This window comes from Microtus oregoni, unplaced genomic scaffold (assembly GCF_018167655.1).
Source record: "Microtus oregoni isolate MIOR12 unplaced genomic scaffold, Mior012 000013F_ref0000133, whole genome shotgun sequence".
NCBI lineage: Eukaryota > Metazoa > Chordata > Mammalia > Rodentia > Cricetidae > Microtus > Microtus oregoni.
In genome coordinates this window covers 45,423,166-45,445,744 of record NW_024543072.1, presented here as the reverse complement: position 1 = coordinate 45,445,744, position 22,579 = coordinate 45,423,166, and the positions used below count along the sequence as shown (strand labels likewise).

Here is a 22,579-nt window from a genome sequence, read left to right as displayed (position 1 = left end):
GCACCGTCTCACCTGAAGATGTACTTCACAGCAGTCTCACTAGGATAGGAATTGCCCTGGGCGATCAAGGGCACGGAAACTCTCAAGCCAGCTCCCTCAAGCACGAGATCTTCTGCAGAGAGGCGAGTGTCCCGTCTGTCCACTCTGAAGGAGAAGGAGAGGTTCTGCCCGTAACTCAGAACCTGGTTACCCAGGAACTTGGCTGAAAGGCAGATATCAGGCTGAGTCAGAATGTGAGACCAAGACAAAGAGAAGCACCCAGACATCCACGTTGCCTTCCGGCCTCACTTACCAGGGGCGATGAAGTACCTAGGAAAGTAACTGTCTGAGATCACGGCGATGTCCTGCCTATCTGAGGACCACTCAAGAGATGCCTCCGAGCCATCTCTCTGTTCCACACGCCACCCATCCTCATCTGCCGGTAGAGAATGAAGACACAGGCACATTTACATGACAAGCATCCTATACGTAAGCCCACAAAATGTGACACTGCACCTTATATAGAGAAAAATCATCAATAAAAAATTTTGACTCTAGACCTATATATACGCTATCCCCGAAAGATACATTTTGCTGTATTTTTAATGAAACATTTGTAGTCAACTGCTTACTACAGTCAGTGCTCTAAAACCATATGTATGTTTTCATTAAAGGGCCACACAAGGAAAAAAAAACACATTAAATAACATCAAACATTTCTAGTATCAAAAACCCTCAAGTTACTGATTCAAAAACTACCCATGTAGCACTGGTCTCAGAGCTCTAGGGGCCCGAGAGTTGAATCAGGGCTGAATTACCAATCTGAAAGGTGGAGGAGATGTCGTAAACACTGTAGCCAGCAGCATTTGTGCACACAGAGGAATGCCCGAAGCAGAAGCAGGGTGTGCAACCCTTAGGATTAGATGATTCCAGATTAAAGAATCCAGGCTTGCATCTGAAAGAGATGAAGGCAGCATCAGTCACCGGTTTCACCCAAAATCTGACACCTTGAGAACAACAGTTTGAGAAAGATGGAGCTACCTCTCACAGCTGAAGCCTTCAACATTGTCTTTGCAGACACATCTTCCTGTTTCGACATTACATTCATCTGTGCTGCCGGATGGGTTACAGGAGCATGGCCTGCTCAGCGGGAACGGAATAAAACAATGATGAAAGGGACCTACTCTTGGAGCCAAAGGCTTTAAGTAAAGGACAGAGTGAACTCCTGCTACTTTTAAATTTGGTTTCAGAGGAGAATGTTCATTGCCCATGATGAGACCTAACACTGTGCACAGTAACTTCAATCACTAAAACTCTGTACTCTCCAAACCCCAGGGGCATCATCATGGTAGTCTTGAAGCTTGCTGACCATCCCTGCTGGGAAAATGTTCCCACTTTCCTGCTCAGATTCAGGACCAATCTCTGGTTCTGAAAACATTTACCTGCATCCTGCCTCGGTGAGGGAATGGAATCCAGGCTGGCAGCGGTCACACTTGTCACCCATCACTCCTGGCTTGCAGCTGCATCTGCCGTAACTGTCGCACTGTGTGCTGAGAGAACCTAAGAGTCAACGAGTTCACGTTCAGTTCCACATCTGGACAGTGTCAAAAAAAAAACACGAGCAGAAGCTAAAAACAATACCTGATGGCCCATATGTAATCTCTAGATGCTCAGAGAAAACAAGGACCAAATTCCAAACTAGAGCTCTCTGTAAATCATAGCTTCATGAGCCATAAAAGTTTAGTTTTTTACCTCACTCTCGAACAAAACAGTCCCCAGGGATACACTGTGTACAAAGGCCAGTCACCTCTCTGGCCAGCACACATTCCTTAAGATTCTCATCTAGAATTTCACTATACATCGGCACAAACAACAAAATATTAGCCTAATTCAAAAAAAAAAGCACAAGCGACAAATGCTGTGTGTCTCTAGACACACACTAACATGATGGACACAGCTCAGCCCTCTGAGGAGATTAGACTAAACAAAATCATTAACAAGTGGAAGCCTCCCTCAGGCAAAGTTCAGATGGTCTCTATGACCCAGCTGCTAATTATTTACAGAACTACTACTTCTTCTATACACACTAGAAAATGATCTGAAAGTTCAACTTCGTCAGAGTGAAAGAGAGGCGTGGGGGCAGGACGAGGCATTAGAAGGCGAGAGTAGCATACATACTGCCGCCCTTAACTGTGCACATGTATACTGCCGCCCTTAACTGTGCACACGCATACTGCCGCCCTTAACTGTGCACACACATACTGCCGCCCTTAATTGCGCACACATACTGCCGCCCTTAACTGCGCACACATACTGCCGCCCTTAACTGCGCACACATACTGCCGCCCTTAACTGCGCACACATACTGCCGCCCTTAACTGCGCACACATACTGCCGCCCTTAACTGTGCACACACATACTGCCGCCCTTAACTGTGCACACACATACTGCCGCCCTTAACTGTGCACACACATACTGCCGCCCTTAACTGTGCACACACATACTGCCGCCCTTAACTGTGCACACATACTGCCGCCCTTAACTGCGCACACACATACTGCAGCCCTTAACTGTGCACACACATACTGCCGCCCTTAACTGTGCACACACATACTGCCACCCTTAACTGTGCACACGCATACTGCCGCCCTTAACTGTGCACACGCATACTGCCGCCCTTAATTGCACACACATACTGCCGCCCTTAACTGTGCACACGCATACTGCCGCCCTTAATTGCACACACATACTGCCGCCCTTAACTGCACACACATACTGCCGCCCTTAACTGTGCACACACATACTGCCGCCCTTAATTGCACACACATACTGTCGCCCTTAACTGTGCACACATACTGCCGCCCTTAACTGTGCACACACATACTGCCGCCCTTAACTGCGCACACATACTGCCGCCCTTAACTGTGCACACACATACTGCCGCCCTTAACTGTGCACACACATACTGCCGCCCTTAATTGCACACACATACTGCCGCCCTTAACTGCACACACACATACTTCCGCCCTTAACTGCACACATGCTCAGGATGCCAAGCTTTTTTCTGGGTTCGGGGGACTCCTGTGCCATTTCACTGCATCCAGTAGAACGGCTCCTTCCTGTCACTCACCAACAGGACTGCAGTGGCATGGAAAGCAGGCTTCAGTGTTCCCAAGGCGGAAGAAGTTCTCCCGGCACCTCTCACACTTGGCACCATCAGTGTTATCCCGGCAGTTGGTACAGTGGCCACCATGTCCAGTAGAACGGTATAGCTCAGGGTCAAAGTAGCATTCTTGGGATCGACCATTGCAGTCACAGGCTATAGATCAAAACATACAAGTTATATCAGATGTGTATACCTTTAAAAAGAAATGTACATGTGTATCTGAGTGAATGCCGTGTGTGTGTGTGGGGGGGGGTGCCTACAGAGGCCCAAAGAGCTGTCAGATGCCCTGCAGCTAGTTGTGAGCCACCTAATGTGTGCTTTATTGGGAATAATCTCTGGAAGAGGATGAGAGTTCTTGACCTCTGAGTCATCACTATGCCCCCCCCCCAGACCTGCATACTTTTAAGAAAGCATTTTAAAAGACCCCAAGAAACCAAATCACAATTCCCTACATCTCTGTGGCAGGTAATATAGAACAACTACCAGGCACATTGTTTAAAGAAAACCAAGTAGAAAACCAACTTTAGATAGCCTGATGATCACTTACTAGGAAATATCCATCCTTATAGAAAATGAATAATCATACACACACACACACACACACACACACACACACACACATATATATATATATATACTCAGAAAAGAATCTGTCTCCTAGTAGCTATTAATCCATAAGATCTGAGTCAAATGATCCATTTTCTAACTGTCTATATAGTGTTGGCTGGTCTGGAACTCACTATGCAGAACTGGTCTTGAAGAGACAGAGATCTGCCTGCCTCTGCCTCCCCAGTGCTGGGATAACAGTGTGCACCACCACGCCCATTTTTCTAACTTTGTGTCCTCTACTTGTAGTAGTGACAGGGAAAACCAGGCACTAATTTATCATGCAGCTTTAACATCTTTTCCTCAAGAATCCAAACACATTAAGACGTTAGCTTTCAAAGGGCCAGATTACTCTATCCGGACTAGGGACCATGAGACATGTAGGTTTAAATTAGCACGCCGGACGATGAAAGCAGAATTACGGGGCAGTCCGGACCTTTAGATCCATCTGCTGCAGAACCACAGCTCCAACTAAATCATCTGTTAAACACAACAGTATCTTAAGAGTAAGTAGCTGGCCGGGTGTGGTGCACAGCACTCAGAAGGCAACTCTATGAGTCTGAGGTCAGCCTGGTCTCCACTGGGAGTTCCAGGCCAGAGCTACACAGTGAGATCCTGTCTCCAAAATAAACAAATAAATATTTGTGGTCACAGAGTTCTTATTTCTGTTTATAGTAAAATGATTTTCTCAAACTTAACCTGTCCAAAGCATATATAAGTTCTTAGTCACCACACAAAAACAAAGTTTTGCTTGGTTTATGAGAGAGCTATTAACTATTTTTTAAAAACATTTGAATATATATTTTCTTTTTCTGTACAATATAGATGACTACAGAATTACAACTGAAAACATTTTTAGAAACTTGAATTGCTGGCCCCAAGACATGGAGTTTTATTAAATCATCTTTCAGTGCCTACCCCTTCTCAATAGCTGTTGTATAGTGCCCCCGCTTCACTGACTACTTCTCTTTCCCTGAGCTGCCCTCCCTCACCCTGCAGTCAGCCAGCCCTGCTGAGTAGTGGGCTGGTGCCAAGATCATGACGCAGAACAATTCCCATGCCCACTCTGCTCCAACCCAAAGTTACAGCACGGGCTGTGCCTCTCATTAACAGCTGGACGAGAGAAGGCAACTGGATTGTTCTCTGTCTAGCCCCAGTGTCCCAAATGGTCATCTATAGTCATGTGACTACTTCACCTGAATGGTTAGTGCTGAGGAGACTGTGGAGGGGGGCAAATTCAGTGAGCTCCTTATCAAACTCCGTTAGCTGCCATAGCTGCTTCGTGTCCTAGTGGTAAACACTATTTTGTTTGTTATTTCCTGCATAAACTAGAAATATGACATCCATATGCACACAACTTTACAAACGCAAGTGTGTTTAGATGATATGTTTTAGGAGTGTTTCATGGCTCTTACACCAGTCCTCATCTTACAACATCCAATTACATTAGTGTGGCAATGGGGCTGAAGGATCTCACTGGATGCTGGGAAATGCCAGAGGGAGCTGTAAAGTTTATCAGCAGCTCGGGGATTTGTTGAGAGAAAGGGAAGATGCACAATAAATTCTGCTCAAGGCAGCTCAACAAAAACAGTCGTAAACGAGCAGGTGGGGCCTTCTCAAAGCACTGTGGTAACTACTGTACATACCCAGTGTCCTTTTCCTTACTCCTTTGATTCCCACACTGATGAAAGACAGAAGAACACTGTGGTTGCTTTAAAGTTGGTTTGTATTAAGTCTTGGGAAAATCATGACTCTCCTTGAGTTTCCCTCTCAGTCTGTTCAGAACAAGTCATGGCACTATGAAGGCTAAATAATTGTTAATTTCTTCATTGTGACCTTTGCTAGGGCACAGGGCTTATCCCTCCTTCCAAAGTCACTCAGATTTCTAGGCCATGTTTGGGTAAGTTCTTCCCACTTTTCTCTTTAGATAAAGGAAAAATGATTTTTGCAAATTAGCTCATTGTACCTGGCATACACTAACCAGCTGGCTGCTTAGTGAGTGAGCACTGATGAGGAGATGACTGTCTGTACCTGGAGCCACACCGACTCCGTCAACTGTCAACAGAGAGTATTGGGGGGCGGGGGTGGTGTCAGTACTTAACGTATGTACAGACTTTCTTTATTGTCACATGGCATTTGCATTGTATGCCCTCAGTAACCTGCAGATGACGAGCATGGGAGAGGGTGCATGGTCACGCGCAAACACTATACCATTTTATACAGCGAGCTTGGACATTTATGAACTTTGGTATCTAAGGAAGGCTCTGGAACCCATTTCCTGTGAATACTGAGAGATGGTTGGTTTTAAAGGGCCATGATGATTACAGAGATCACTGACCCAGTATTTGAATCTATGCAAACTTCTGAACCTTGGTGACTCTATTCCCTAGCCGATGTTCATGATGGAGACAAAACCATGTGGGTTTATTCACGAACAACTTCCTTCATCCATCATTTCCCACTGGTGAGAGTGTGGTTTAGCTCCCTGCCCCAGCAGTGCCTTTCAGAGTTTCCACCAGTGAGGAAGTCACCCATCCCTTCTTCCAGGGATAACCCTAAGACAAGGTGAGCGGCACTCACGCAGGCATTCGCTGGCGCTCTCGGCGGTTGCCCTCCTCCACGGCCGGTCATTGAAGAAAGGCAGGCACTTCTCACAATCAACTCCATATGTGTTATGTTTGCAATTGCATACCAGTTTGCCAAATTCATTCTTTACACACTCACTGGCATGTCCGTTACACTTACACCTGGAAAGAGAAGGGGCAGGCAACAACAGGATCACTGGAAGGTCCTAGAACAATGCAGAGGGAGTGTGCATACAAAAAACCAGAAGCAACCTAAGAATTCTTTGAATTTTACCATTCAAAAGTATAAACTGAGGAACTTCACAAGGATAAGTTGACACACACGCACGCACACTCACACAAGATGAAACATTAACTAGACAGAAGAAAGTCCCTAATATTTTCCAAGAACACCAGCAGGATATTTCCTAATGTCAAGACTTCCAGGAAGCAGCAGAAGACGGTAGCTAAGAATTACATAAAGTCTGACACCAGGTCACTTGGGTTTGGAACCTCTCCCTGCCACTTACAGTGTGCCTAAAGCCCACCTGTCAGACAGACATGATGAAGTCTCTCTCAAAGCCCCTGGGAAATGCCCAGTTTCTGCATACAGGACTAAAGAGAACGTAAGTTAAAACATATGGCAGAAATTCACCCTCATGATTAATGCTTCCCACCAAAGGAAGTAAGATGCTGACTTTGACAATAAATTCCCCACAGATGTCCAGTAGACAGATTATTCACTTGGGCTTTCCTGGGGCAGAGGTCACTGAAGGATCCCCCTGGAGGCAAGTATAGTAATAAGAACCCAAGGAAACTCACAGATATATGAATGTGGCTGGAGCAGAGACATTCTCTCACTCGCTTCCTTTAAGAGCAATTCTGTAGCTCCAGCTACCACCTAAAAATGCCTGTGCACACTGGAATCATCTTCAATGTGTAGAGATCAATCCTGGTCTTAGAACCCTGTTCCCATCCTTCTCCAAGGCTCCTGTCCTAAGTGGTTGTACAAACTTAATGTCTCCTATAACCTAAACTCCAAAAGTCTAAGACCAAATGTATCATCTTCTCCAGGTTAACCCACTTTCTAAATTTAGTAATGGTACCACCGTTCTCCTGATCATTAGACCTTGAGAGCATCTTTGACTAAAGACCTGGTAATTTTCCCTTCACAGCAAAATGCATCTCTGCATCCCTTTTGATCTGTCAGCAGCCTAATGTCAGGCGTTTGTTGTTTAATATCCAGATTATACAGCATCAAAGCAGGAATAGAAATTCCATCAGCCACACTGTCCTTACTCTGTTAGCACACTGACCCTAAACATTTTGTGAGTTGATTCTGCAGGCCAGCGTATAAAGTAATGGGCTTCATAACTATGCACCACTATACATACACTCTCTCCATACACTCATCTTCCTAACCCAGCTTTGATTTATAGCCTCATGTCAAACACTGCCCAATTTCTCATGGTTACATGTCAAACCTATCTCCCTGAGCATGCCAGGAACACCAGATGCACAAATAATTTTTCTGCTTCATAGAGACCTTATGGGGAATACAAGGGAAGAACGTCCATGACCATAACTCCATCTTTCTGGTTTACAGTCCTGCAAAGAGATTTTCTTCCCATCAAGTGAAATTACACTCTCTGAACTCTGCTGAAATACACCCATCTTCCTGCACTCACTGCAGACACCTCCTACCTGTTATTTAAGACCCACCCAGATGCCACCTGCTCCTCTAGCCTTGCAGTTCTGTTTCTTGATTCATGACACTTTTGTTTAGAACACATGGGCACACTAGCACAAGCTGAGCAACCCCCACTCCAAGTGCCCGGGAAGGGAAGTTTTTGGTTTCTTCTTTTCCTCTCTTTCTTTCTTTCTCTCTCTCTCTCTCTCTCTCTCTCTCTCTCTCTCTCTCTCTCTCTCTCTTTCTAAAACAGACTGCTATATCTTGGGAGTGGGACCAAGTCACAGCACAAACTTCATGGCCTGAAGGTAATTTTCTACAACCCTGGGGACCAGCATGTTGACCACTTGTTATGTCACCTGAGCATCAGGAAATATCAAGCCTTGTGTGCTGCTTAGTTAGTTTTTCTATCAACTTAGCATAAGCATGGGACATCCTGGAAGAGGGACTCCCCCAAATGAGAAAAAGACTCCATCAGACTGACCGGTAGCTAAGTCTGTGGGTATTTTCTTGATTAATGATTGATGGGAACGGCCTAGCCACCATAGGCAGGGCTAGCCCTAAGTGGTCTTAGACTGTATAAGAAAGCAAGCTGAGCAAGCCATGAAGAACAACCTAGTAAGTAGCACTCTTCCAGGGCTCAGGCTCCTGCCCTGCTGGAATTCCTACCCTGACTTCTCACTGACAGACTGTGATCTGAGAGCTGTAAGATAAATAAACCCCTTTCCTCCCCGAACATGCGGTTTATCACAACAGCAGAAAGCAGACTAGGACAGCTTAAGCTTGTGGATCAGAGATGCTCAACCTATATGTGAATTTTCACATATTTACAGATTGCTCTTAACTCATTTGTAAGATCTTAGAAGGTCAAGGCTTCTCCCTTAGCTCAGCAGGCTCTATTACTGGATTCTGGACTTAAAGGGTCAGTGGGTGTGGACTTAAAGTTTCAGAACACCCAATTGCTTAGTTTCCAGAATAAGATCTGATAAGAAAAAAATTTCTAAATTGTAGCTTGCCTTTCTAGATCCACATGGTCCCTAAATGCTAATAAAGTCATAAACAGTTCTACATCAAAGTTCCAATCCTTGTTTACTCACCTGCCGCCCACTGCGAAGTCTGAGATTGCATAATAGTAGGACTTGAGAACTTTGGGGTCGTTAAACACTTCATCTCCAAAAGTGTTCAGGCGGTTGAGTGTTACTCTGATGTCAGTAGCAGTTACCCATTCCTGCCAGAAAGGGGGAAATGAGTAAATGAGTGAATGAATGAATGAACACATAAAGAGAAGCAGAGAGACTGAAGATGAGAAACACATTTGACAAAATCTTCTACTAAATAGTTCATATGCTAATACAGAACCTATTATGCTAAATCATTGAATATGCTGGACTAACTTTAACTCCCTGATATTCTCCCTGTGGCTCGTCTGTAGTTAGCACAGTCACTACACCACCTCATCCAAAGGCGAGAACACTGCTGGCTTCTTCCCTAGGAGACAGAAAGGTCTGAACGAAACACACAGCCCCGTGACCAGGAGAAACCTCCACTCCTTGCTTCTCAGTCTACAACTGAGCTGCAGCCAGGTGTACCAGCTCAGATCACATGCACGCCACACTTGTTCTAGCACGTGTGTCCCTACACACTGCTTCCCATCTAGTTCTGGCTCCTAGCCTGAATCCCACTGCTGTGGGGCAGGTAGGTAACCTAAGCACAGGTAATGTCTGAGTACACGGACCCAGACCAGCCAAACGCAGTTAGTTCTGTGTTTGTCAGCATCTTTCCCACGACATGGCCTGTTAGATCTTCCCTGGCCAATCTTATTTTTTTTTTTTTTATTTTCGAGACAGGGTTTCTCTGTAGCTTTTTGGTTCCTGTCCTGGAACTAGCTCTTGTAGACCAGGCTGGCCTCGAACTCCCAGAGATCCGCCTGCCTCTGCCTCCCCGAGTGCTGGGATTAAAGGCGTGCGCCACCACCGCCTGGCGCCTGGCCAATCTTAAAACTATCACCACCCCATTGGTTTGTGTATATCATCCATCTCAACACTGCCTACAACACCCGACTGAAGGTGTCAGAAGGGTAGGAAATTTTGCCCATTTTATTCAGTGTTGTGTCCCTCATACTTGGCACAGAGTGAACGAATCTGCATCTGATCAGACTGAAGGTATATCATAACAATTCTAACGGAGCACCAAGAACGAAGGCTGCGCGATTACCCCTGGTTTTAGGATATCTAAGCCCTTATAATAAATGCCCTTTCGATCAGCTAACTTTATCAGGTGCTTACAGGCGTGGCACACTGCTATCATAATGACCCAATGACCTGCCTGCCAGTGCTACACCCCGTGCAGGTCCCGTCCTTGCTGACTCTGGGTTTGGATGTATTCTCAGCTTTGGCCAAGGGGACATCAGCCAATATGACACAAACAGAGGCTCGATAAGGACTATTCATGCCCTCACTGTGAAAAGCCTGGGCTGGTCTCTGAACATGGAAGATCACAGGGGAAAAGAAAGATTCAGTCCTCGGTTGACCTGCTGGGTGAGTGAGCTCAGACCAAAGATAGCACTTCTACTCCAGTCCAGGAGACCGACTTAGGAACAATGTGTCAGAATCACCCTCAATCTGTGTCCAGCAAGCGGAGCGGTTACAGCAGGCATTTATGCTTCCAGAGGGCTCTTAGAGACCAGCAAGCCCACTCCTGATAAAGAACCACTACCTTAAGCTATGCCAAACACCTGGCAACAGGGAAGGCTCATAAAAAAAACTAATCTCCATGAAGCTTCAAGTATAATTAGAAAGGAAAAGATGATGATTTCACTGCATCCAATCTTGGAACTCAATAACAACTCCCACTCATGGCCACAATGGTAGGAATCTGTTAGTTGTCCATAACGTAGATAGCTAAAAACACCTCTTAAAGCTTCTAATACCTCCTCCAGGCTTCAGCTCTACCACAGCTCCCTCTACAAAGAAGATGGAGAGCTCTCAGGGTGTCACTAGGACAACTGCTTCACCATGAATATCTAGACTGAACAGAGTCCCAGGCTCAGTTCTGCCACTGACCACTGTGAGATGGGCACTTTACGTCCTTTCTCAGCTCTGATTCCTCATCTATAAAAAGGAAGACAATACAATATCCAACCTACAGAGTTACAAGAATTAAAAGACTTAATACATTTAGACATCAGAACGCGACTCAGTCTCTGTGGCTGAGAACATGCTGCACTGCAGCACAACTAAGTGCACAGCAGATGCTAAGAGCTACAAATTAACACAGGCTGACACTCAGCCAGTGGAACCTGAGACAGTCTCCTCCTCCATCTGGGAAAAGGCAGTTCACTCTTATCAGCTAGAAGTCAAATCTGCTCACCCGACTTGGCTCCAAGTGATGAGAGCCAGGGCTCTTATATCCAGACACACATAGTTAAAGCTACTGCACAATGAAACCAACTCACAAAATTTATGCAGACGCCGAAAGCATTCTTACCACAGAGTCTCACTAGTTTCTGTGGCATAAAGAATAGCTAACAGCAGAATCCCTGCTGGAAGCTGCTCAAGACAGGCTGAAGCACACGCGGCAAGGGGAGCTGCTAGAGACACTGATGGGCACGGGACAAGGGGAGCTGCTAGAGACACTGATGGGCACGGGACAAGGGGAGCTGCTAGAGACACTGATGGGCATGGGACGAGGGGAGGAGCCAGAGAACTACTCTTTCCTACTGGTCCCACTGCAGTCTCTCCAGGACAGGAAACACAATCAACTGGACAAAGAAACAAGGCTAGCAGATGTCTGCTTTATCGCCTTTCCTAAGGTTTTCTTTCAGTGTTTAGCCATTCCATCTGTCCAAACCAGTTACCCACTCTGCCACTTACTTTGTCGGCACCACAGGAACTCTTTCCTGAAAGGCCTTGGTAAATAACTGGATTTACCTTCATATTCACCATCTCCTGACAGCCTAAAAGAGCACAGTGGATAGCGGCCTGGAGACACAGCAAAACATATTTTCATCTGTGGCTTTGCCTAAATTATACAACGAAACCAGAAAGCGTCCTTGACTATAAGAATAAATTGTAGGGCTAGAAAGATGGAGCAGTGGGTGGGGAGCTTGCTGCCAAGCCTGACGACCCTAGTTCAGTCCCCAGAACCAACACGGTAGATGGTCTTGCATGTGGTCCCCTGACCTACACGTGGGTAGTACAGTGTACACATGTGCTCTCACATCACATGTTAGTAATTATAGTAAAAATAGTGATTATAATAAAGTCCAGAGACGGAGTGAGATTTCAGAAAAGCAGGAGGTTCCACGAAATTGGCATAGCGTCTGCAGAGTCCCATCCAGGCCTTCCTTCCCTCCTCAGTCAGTGAGTATATATAGACCACCTCCATTTAGACACTAACATCACCATCTAAACAGGTACGACATCGGGGTCTGAATCAACAGACTAAGAATGACACAGGGATCCCCATTCTTCCAGAACCACACCACCAGAACATGTGGAAAGTTTAAAGAAAGCTGAGCCACACACAGAGAATCCATACGAGGGTACACAAGGAATGTGCATCGAACTGGTGAAAGAAATCTTTGATTTGGTCTGTAAGGCAGGGGAAAGTTTCTAATGTGATGTTTAAGCACAGTACCAAAGTACCCTAACATATTTCCCATCTCTAGAACTCAACTTTGCAGGTGAAGAAGAAAGAGTTCTCATAGTAACGATGACCAGCACAGACAAAATGTCCTTGTGTGGTAAGGAAGCCATTCTTAGGTACTTAAATAGCTTGCAGCAATTGCTCCCCATTGCTTGCATATATATTTTAGTTTGTCAAATCAAGGAGCAATTAGGATAAAATGCAAGAAAATGGGAAGATTATTTCAAATATCTTATTTTACTTATTTTGGGAAGGCACAGGCCAAAAAGAAGGCTCAGTAGGTGAAGGCACCTGCCACCAAACCTAATGTTCTCAGTTCAGTCTCTGGGATCCACAGGGTAGAAGGAGAGAACCAACTTCCATTTGCTGATTTCCTCTGAGCTACATACATGTTCTATTGTGCTTGCCCCCACACACATACACAAATTTTAAAATGTAAAAAAAAAATTACAGTCTTTTAAAGACAGTATCTCATATATTCCAAGCTGGCCTTGAACCTGAGACAGAGCTGGAGATGATCTTAAACTTCTGATCTTCCTGCCTCCACCCTCTCCTGGCTTAGGAGGTGCTGGAAATTAAACAGTCTACAAACTGAGTCATATTCCCAGCCCTACACCAACATCTTCTTGAAAAAGTCAGAAGTGAAATGTTCCCTCCTGAAGTGCAGAGACGAAAGTCAGAACTGCTCAGTGTTAATACAATCTGCAGTGTAGCTGAGTGTGGTGGTGAGCACCTATTCTCGGCACTGGGGAGGAGGCTGGGAGGTCAGGAGTTCAAGGTCATCCCCAACTGCACAAGGGCCACCTCAAAATATTAAAGCTTGTTTTTGTTTGTAAAGGTTAAACCCTGGGGTATGTTTTCAAGTGGGAGGTATACAGGACCAGTGTCTCCCAGGCGGTGGGAGAAAATGGCTTTTTTTTCACATATAGATAGCACACATGGACATAGCATGAAATCTAGCTGCCCATGAGATGGCTCACTTAGATAATTTCCATTCTCAGTCAGGGGAGGACAGCCGGCTCCCACACCACCTGTGAGTGCCTACCTGCAGCACAGGGCTGTTGTCAAAGTTGTAGGCACTCGGCCTTCCTTCCAGGGTTGAAAAGGCCACGTTGCCCCCGGTGAGGGGGGAAATGTCACTGAATTCGTCAGTGCACAGGGCCTGCTGCTCGTCCCCTCCGGTCCTGATGAAGCCACGGTTGGCCTTGGAGTAGGTGTTCTCACAGGAGCCGCTGTAGTACTGGTAAGGAATCCAGGGCCCGTCCTCCCGAGTGCGCTTGTAGATGGCGAAGCTCTCTGGGCGGCTAGTGTGGAACTTGAGACGCACGTAAGTGATGTCAAAAGCCTTTCCTGTGGAAGAGACACACCAAAGTCCTTAAGTTGTGTGGAGGAAGAGAAGAAACGCCTCTATTCCAAACTAGGCCTGGGGCTTGATGAAGAGGGGCCCGGCATTAGACCACAAAGACCTCAACACACCCAACACAGTGGCTGGACTATTCTAAACCTGCACGTTGTCTAAACAATGTGCAAAGCACAGTCGGCTTCCTACCGTTGGTTGTGAGAACTTGTGATGTAAGTACAATACTAATGAATTTCTAAATAAAACCAAAAATCCCCCTATTCTTAATGCTGCTGTTTCAGTGAAAGCTTAATTAAGAGCTATTAAAAACCGTCTGAGGCCTTTTAAAATGGGTACTTTCTATACTTTACAAACCTTATTTTTTATTAACTACAGCGCTTCTCTTGGTGCAGGAAGAGTGTCCACAGAGCTACTCTCTTATCCAACCCAGTGGGAAGGAGAGTATTTGGGACATGAACAGGAAAGCTCAACAGGAGACAGAAGAAGAAAGAGAAAGGCATCTTCAAGAGGATATATCTGAGGATGTTCACAAGAGAACACGTGAGAAGCAGTTCTGAGGCACAAAGGGCAAAAAGAGTCAAGGGGCTGCCTGCCCTCTAGAAGCAGTCACGGGGTCAGGCGGGTCCCTGAGCAGTCCGAGCACGGCCAGTGGTTGGGACGGCATGTCCTCAGACAATATGCAACTATTTAATCACCACCCATGCACTCACTAGGCCTATCTTTTATACCACCTATGCCCTGCTACTGTGTTATACCAGAGACAACGATGACCACAGATGGGTCCACAGGACTCTGAGCTCAATCCACACTCAGTCCCGTGCACACCAGGCACAGGATATGTCCAGAAAACATCTTTGCTCTCAAGGAGCTTGCATGTACCCCCCACAAGTCAATCATCTCTTAGAAGGAAAAGACTACCCTTACCTTCTCCTATGGAGAACCCTCTAAAATGCTGGGAAAGAGACTACTCTGAGTCCAGGCCATATCCTCCAACCCAGCTTTATCTACACTAAAACTGACTTTCTCAACTAGTTCGGATCATAGAAGGGATTTAATAATAGTCGCACACACACACACACACACACAAACACACACACAGAGAGAGAGAGAGAGAGAGAGAGAGAGAGAGAGAGAGAGAGAGAGAGAACACAACCAAACTTGGACTGGGCACCGTGAAGCCTGGCCCCTTTACTCACTAGCTATCTGATTCCGATGTAGCAGCTTCTCTTTTATAAAGATGAGGAAAATCCTGCCCCATCCACTCTTACCCATCCTTGACCCATTAGAAAGTTTTACAAGGTATAAAGTAATATTATGATAAAGCTTATGAAGAAAACTCTTGAACCAAGGGTTTTAAACCTATTAATACAAGGACCTAGCCACCCCAGTAAGTGCACTCACCAAAGAGCTACACAAATACGGAACTCCCCTCAGGAGAGGTACAGCATTTTCCCCAGACACAGGTCATACACTACAGTTCACACAATTTTGTTGGAAGAACCATTGCATTGTCTCTGCTGTCAAAACATGGCACTCCAGAAACTTCCTATCTGACATTCTAGCAGAGCAAACAGTTGATTTAGCACAGGAGTGGGTGGCGTGGGATGCTCATGGGGTTACTCGCTAATCTGTAGGTTACACATTACCCTGACTCTCCTTCTCTCCCCACCTTCCTGACATCGCACTGCTTGTTAGCAGCCTGACCTATAGCAAATATCTTCTAACATAAGTCTACATATGAGGTCACATTGTGGTCCAGACCACCACGCACACTGCCCCAGAGTCATGCTCTAACCACTGTGGTCACAGGAGGGCGGTTCCTAGCAGTGGTCCTATCACAAGGGTGGGTCATCACATCTGAGGGGCATGGATGAAAGCCACCTAAGCCAGGTTTGTCGGGTGTTTTCTGAGGGGAGTGGCATCTACTTATAAAACCAAGAAATGCTTAGTGAAATAGACAGTGGCTTAGCTAAAGAAATGGCATGTATGAGCCGGGAGGTGGGGGCACATGCCTTTAATCCCAGCACTCAAGAGGCAGACGCAGGCGGATCTCTGTGAGTTCAGGAGTTCAGAGTTCTGAGGCCAGCCTGGTCTACAGAGCAAGCTCCAGGACAGGCTCCAAAGCTACACAGAGAAAACTTGTCTCAAAAAATCAAAAAGCAAGCAAGAAAAAAGAAATGGCATGTATGAAAGAGGGGAGATCACGGGAGGAATGGGAATCACGGAGCAGCTAGAACCACAAAGGACAGCTGGAGATGAAGGCAATTTCAACATAAGGTCAACAGCCACCAGCGAAGGACTTACCCCAGGAAATGCATGGTCAGGTTTTTGACTTTATGGCCAGTGTGGAGATTAGAAGGGATAAAGATGAAGGAGAAGTTCTTAATTGTTTAGTTGGTTGATTTTGTTTGTTTGTTTTGTTTTGAGACAGGGCCTCTCAATATAGCCCTGGCTGTCCTGTAACTCACAATGTAGACCATGCTGGCCGCCAGCTCTGCTCCCAGAGTGCTGGGATTAAAGGTGTGAGCCACCATGCACAGTCCAACGACATCTTCTTAAGATGTGGCAATATTCCAGGAAAGATGACAGACTAAACATGAAACAGAGATGACGAACTACAGAGAAATGCACGGACTTACAGAGAGAGGCACGGCAGGAGACAGAGTGGACGGGGAGCCGCTTTAAAGACCGCCTCCACTGCACCCTGCTCCACTTCCTCATCAGAGCAGATGCTTCCCATCCCATGACGGGAAGATCAGGATAATATTTAATTTTCTAGCTTAAAAGTCACCAAATGGCTGGGTGGTGGCGCATGCCTTTAATCCCAGCACTCGGGGGGTAGGGGCAGTCGGATCTCTGTGAGTTCAAGGCCAGCCTGGTCCACAGAGCGAGTTTCACAACAGCCAGGACTGTTATATAAAGAAACCTTATCTTGGAAAGAAAAAAAAACAAAACACCAATTTGAAAAGAGTAAACAGTGCTGCTCACCGAGATTATAAAAGTGGGGAATGAGCTCATCTCAGATACACTAGATCTGGAGTACCTGCAGGTCCCCTAGACAAGAGGAAATCTCTATAAGGGAACAGGATAGGAGTGGCCTGGAAGACCAGAAGTATTTACCTAAATTAGACATGAAGACTTAGGACCCCGAGCATGTAGACACCGAGCTTTAAGGGGCAGGCAGAGACCAAAGAGCAAGCGAGTCACATTAAGAGCCAGTTTCCATAATCACCCCAAGGAGCACCACAGTTTAAAGCACAGACAGATGAGACGACAGAACACACAGTGCGGAAGTGATCGGGGAGAGTAGGAACCAAGAAAACAGGTTCTGAAGAGGGGTCATCAATTGTATTAAAATTTGCTACCAGCTGAGCTGGGGAGGTAGCTAGGTTAGTAAAGGTGCCTTCTCAGCATGAGGACCTGAGTCCAGAGCCTGGGGTCCACATCAAAAGCTGTGCACCTGTAATAAAGGTGGCTCTGTGCACCTGAAATCCCAGTGCTATGACAGTGGGAACAGGAGGGTCCCTGGGGGTTGCTGGCCACTCAGTCCAGTCTATGAGTGACCTTCAGCGTCAGTGAAAGACCCCATCTCAAAGCAGAAGGTAGAGGGGCTGGAGAGGTGGTCAGCCATTAAAAGCACTTCCTGCTCTTCCAGCTGACCTGAGGTTGGTTCTCTGAAACTGTATCAGAGGGCTTAGAACTGCCAGCGCCAGGGGACACAAGCTTTCTTCTGGCTTCCTCGGGCATCCACACACATGTAGCACACTTTCTCACAGACAGACACATCTTTTTTAAAAGAAAAGCAAAAAAGTGGGAAAGTGATGGAGAACACCTGATATCCACAATGGGCACACTAACGTGTGTAAACACTACCCTACAAGAGCTCCCCCAACCACAAGCATGGATGAGTATACACATGCGCACAAATCTGCTAAGAGTTAATTGTCAAATAAGACAGTGCCTAAAGAAACGCCCCCTGGCAGCAAGCCACCAAGTTCTCTGTGCATTTAAAGGAGCCCCAGGGGCAGGGATGGCGGCGCTGGGACTGAGGGTGGACAGTGGGCTAAAGCAGGGAGTGAGAGAGTTCTGATAATGTGTCCCCTTTGTAGTTATCATCAAGGGTACCTGCACTCATGGTAGGAGGCAAAGCCAGTTGGGGAAGTTGAGTGAGAAATAGCTGAAAAACTCAGAGACATTTATTTTTTTAATGTATTTATTATGATTGTGCATGAGACGGTGAGTGTGGAAAGGCCTGTGGAGGCCAGAGGGTACCTTTTGGAGTCAGTTCTCTCCTCCCTCACTGGGTTCCAGGTACTGAACTCAGCTCAGCAGGCTGCTAGAGCAAGTACACTGAGCCATGGCGTGGGCTCTCTTCAGACATTTTATTTAATAGGTACTTTCAGCCCTCCTCGCCCCCCACAAGTACCCTTACTGGGCAAAGTCTGGCCACTGAGAAGAGGGTGGAAGACCACAACTCTGTACGGATATTTCTGCAGAGGTGTTATTTCCTTCAACAGCCTAGAGCACCCTTTTTACTGATGTACCTGAAGGACAAAAGGATAAGAAATGTAAGTTGCTTCAAGGAATTTGGAATCTAGTTTGGACAACAAAGAAACATATCCAGTGTGGTGTGCAACCTTACAATCCCAAACTCGGGACAGAGGAGTAAAGACCCTGTGCCCCAAACAAAGAGTTCCGGGCATAGCTCTGCAGTAGAATACCCATTTAGCATGCAAAGGCCCTGGGCTCAACCCCAACACCACACACACACAGCAGACATGGTCAAGAAATGGGATGGAGGGCCAGGGTACACAATCATGTGTGCTACCTGACGTAATGATGACCATGGAGGATGGAGAACTGGAAAACCTAACTTGTATGCTACACTTGGGCACCTCCACGCCTGTCTCGCCTTCTTCCTGCCTGCCCTCCCTCTATCTCACCATGCTCCCGGCCTCATATTGGCCCATCTCTTCATTCCACACTGGCAAAGTAAGGGCCAATTAACTGATAGATGGATAGAACCTAAGTCCGGGTTCTCTGATTTCCAATCCAGCGACACTGCGGTACTATCATTTCATAACGGAAGCAAGCCATACTAGATGGTATGGCTCCAAGGTACAGAAGCCAGATCAAATGATATGGGGAATAGTAAGTGCGATTCTGGACACAGCAGCTCCTGTTTAGGCACAGAAAGACAACCATGGGTACAACCACACCCCCTGGAGAAAGGACTCAGCTTCTGCATGTTCTAAAGCCCTTTTCCTCATTCAAAAACAACAACAAACCCCTCAAGTGTAGATGTTTAGAATGGAGCACTCAAATTAATTAATATTTTCTGCTCTGAATCCTACAGTCCTGAAGGAATGAGAAGAGGAGGGGCTGCCTGAACAATGAGAATCCAGCCGTGCTCCCAGCAGGGCAAGCCAAGGAATTCTGCTCCAGCCTCCTACGTGGTGAAGTATTTCTAATCTCTTTGAGTAGGGAGAAGCTCTTCCTGTCTTAGAACTGGATGCAAACACTGACTACTGGGGAACATAAACGTCTCTCTGTTGTGTGCGGTTCAGAAGAATTCCAAGAGGACCTTGTGGAACAACCGCCTTTACAGTTTAGTGATGAATGACAATGGCCACACAGAACTTTCCAGGATTCCAAAATGCCTTCCACAGCTTGAGTCAGAACAAAACAATTACCCTCTAAAGAACCAAATTAGTTGCCACCGGTGGCCACTGAACTTACAGGCTCAGTCTCCAGAGTAAAGAAAATGAGCAAGCTCCCTGAAGTCAGACTGAGGAGCACAACACTCCTGAAGCTGGAGAACAAAGTCAATTAGAGAGGGTGTATGTTTAGGCTACAAACTGGGGCCCCCAAACAGTGAACACAAACAGTAGACACAGAAAGCAACTGTTTGAAAACGTTTCCAGTGTGGTTAGCACAGAGTTCCCAGGACAGCATGTCCAGCTGCATACCAGCTGTCATTGTTCCACCTCAGAGATGACTGCACACACACAGCCACACCAATCCAGAGAGCCAGAGCCAAGTCAGGGATGGCCTGCAATCTTAGTACATCCAGGATGTTTTGAGGGGACCAGAGCGAGTTCAGCAGAGTCATCCCTACTACTGAAAACTCAGTCCTGAGGCCCTGAGTGAAGAGTTAGGTTCTTTCCAGTGCCTTAAGCATCATGTTTTAAACAGAATGCCGAAAGAGAGACAGCAGGGGACAGGAAGAGAGCAGAGCAACTGACCTCTTTCCTTAAATTTCAGTGACTGTTCATGGTCTCACCCTCTGTCAATCAGCCAAATGCCATCAGGAAAGGGCACAAACCCGCGGAAAGTACCCTTAAATTACCAGTTTGCAGATGAGGACAACCACCGTTTTCTAGCAAATAGTAATTGTCAACTAAACCTATTACAATGAACACAAGGGAGCTTTCAACTTGAGAAAGCGCTTCTTCTCCGAGGCATGGCCAGGTTTTCCGCAGTTGTATCTTACAAGAGTGTGTAGTAAACGCTTCCTTCCACATTTGCGCCACAGACACACCAAATGCAGAGCCTAAATACAGGGAGACAGATGACTTAGATTTCTTTTGTAAAACCTAGTAAGATTCTATACATCAAAAACAATGATCAGTACAAAGCTAAAGAAAAGAACACAGTCCTGCAGACAAAAACCTCACAATTTCTAAGGAATTAGATTTTTCCATAAAGTATCAAACTTAAACTGTGGTAAGGGACACAATTCTACCCTTTCCCTCACACTCCCCCGAATTCCACATGGTACTATCAGGCCTCTAACCCAGAACATTACACTTCAAAAACCACAAAAGATATCCTGTATTGCCAAAGGACAGAATCCCCCAAATGCTACATATTCTTCAGCAGACTCAAAGGCCAAGCTAATGTGACTAACTCGGTTATTAAATGCAGCCACATTTGTCAGACAGCCATTGTGTGGACACAGAGAATGCTTAGCTAAATCCTAGAGTGTCAAGCATGCTCAGAAGGTCATTTAAAACCAGCGCAATTTGCCATCAGAAGCTGACATTTTCCATTACCAAACTTAGATAAATTAATCCTAATTTGGGTACTTCTGCCGATTCGTGTTACATCTTCACCAAATGAGATAAGATTACCATGTGGAAGTCCAAGCCAAAAACTGAGAATGTTGCTTATTAACTGGAACCTCATGCTTACAAGGCTTAATACCAACCCTGATTCAGGCTAGTGGGTCACAACATGCCTGAAATCCTTGAGCTGAGCTAAAGGAATGAGGCCCAACTTCCCTCCCACTCATCCACACTCAGGCAAAAAAAAAAAAAAAAAAAAAAAAAAACCTACTCACTCTGCTAAGTCAGGCCAAGTTCTAGCTGTGGGAACCAACAGACGTGGGGAAAGCAGAGAAGGCCAATGATTAAATTTATTATGGAAAGAAAGTGAGCAAAAGTAAACCTGCTTGAACATGTAAGATTGTGGGAAAGAAGACATCAGCGTTTGGGGAAGGTCTTTATTGCTCTGTGCAGATTAGGTGATATTGGCAAAAGAATCATGAGAAAATAGTGCGATTGTAAAAATGGTTCCAGCATCTAAGGACGGCGGTGTAGCAGAGGCCAAGCCCAGCTCTATCCCCTCCCCAGGACGCACATCACAGCACAGCCTCATTTCTTCATCAGCTCTTTACTGGTGAACTAATTACCCCAAGCTCACTGTGACAAACGACTGAGACTGTCCTAAGCTTTTACCTTTCAGTTTCTGTAGCTCCAATGAGCATGTCCCCTTTCCACTCCCCACAACCACGTTCTGCTTGTATCTCTCATCAGTAGAATAAAGTCCTACAAAACCATACGTAGCTAACTACAGAATGGCTTTCTCAGTTTTTGTGGTTGTGTTTTAATTTCTTACCACAGCTACCCACTAGGCCAAAGATAGCAGCCCTCACTAGTCCTGATAGTTGTATAGATACAATTCTTCCACTCATTCAACAAATATTTACAAAACATTAATATGTGCCAGTCAGTCAATATTCTAAGCACGAGACCACAGCAGAAAACGAGATACATATGGGGCCAAACAAGTAGAGTTAACAATCTAGCAGGAAGCAGGGCTGGGCAAGAGATAAAATAAGAAAAGAGCAATGATGCGACTGAGGGGTGACTCGGCCAGGAGGTACAAGGACTTGAGTTTGATCTCCAGCAGCCACATAGGAGGTCCAACAAGAGAGCATGCACTTACAAAATCCCATTGCGTTGAAGGCAGAGACAGGCCGATTCCTGCAACTTGCTGGCCAGCCAGCCTAGTCCAGCCAGCAAGTCCCAGATGCCAGTGAGGGACTGTGTCTCAAAAGACAAGCTGTACCTACCCCTCCTGAGGAATAATATCTGATGGTGGATTCCAGCCTACACACACACACACGCACACGCACACACAAACACGAGCAGTCAGATGACAGAAGATATGGAGGGAGGAATGCTATCTGACACTACACTATCAGAGGTGACCTCACTAACACGGGTCCATTGATGTCTGAGCACAGACCTTGAGTGAAACACTGAACACCTGGATGAGGAGCA

General features: G+C 46.0%; 1 protein-coding gene across 1 annotated transcript in view; it reads right to left on the bottom strand.

Moving 5' to 3' along the window:
- The window catches only part of Lamc1 (laminin subunit gamma 1), a 122,489-nt gene that overhangs the window by 30,664 nt on the left and 69,246 nt on the right, over nucleotides 1–22,579 (bottom strand). Inside the window, exons 2-10 of the mRNA XM_041662510.1 lie at nucleotides 13,698–14,002; nucleotides 9,103–9,233; nucleotides 6,332–6,498; nucleotides 3,110–3,298; nucleotides 1,422–1,539; nucleotides 1,021–1,119; nucleotides 798–934; nucleotides 293–415; nucleotides 13–202 (exon numbers count right to left, since the gene is read on the bottom strand). Coding sequence (XP_041518444.1) covers nucleotides 13–202; nucleotides 293–415; nucleotides 798–934; nucleotides 1,021–1,119; nucleotides 1,422–1,539; nucleotides 3,110–3,298; nucleotides 6,332–6,498; nucleotides 9,103–9,233; nucleotides 13,698–14,002 — 1,459 coding nt within the window. The remainder of the gene's footprint in view (nucleotides 1–12; nucleotides 203–292; nucleotides 416–797; nucleotides 935–1,020; nucleotides 1,120–1,421; nucleotides 1,540–3,109; nucleotides 3,299–6,331; nucleotides 6,499–9,102; nucleotides 9,234–13,697; nucleotides 14,003–22,579) is intronic.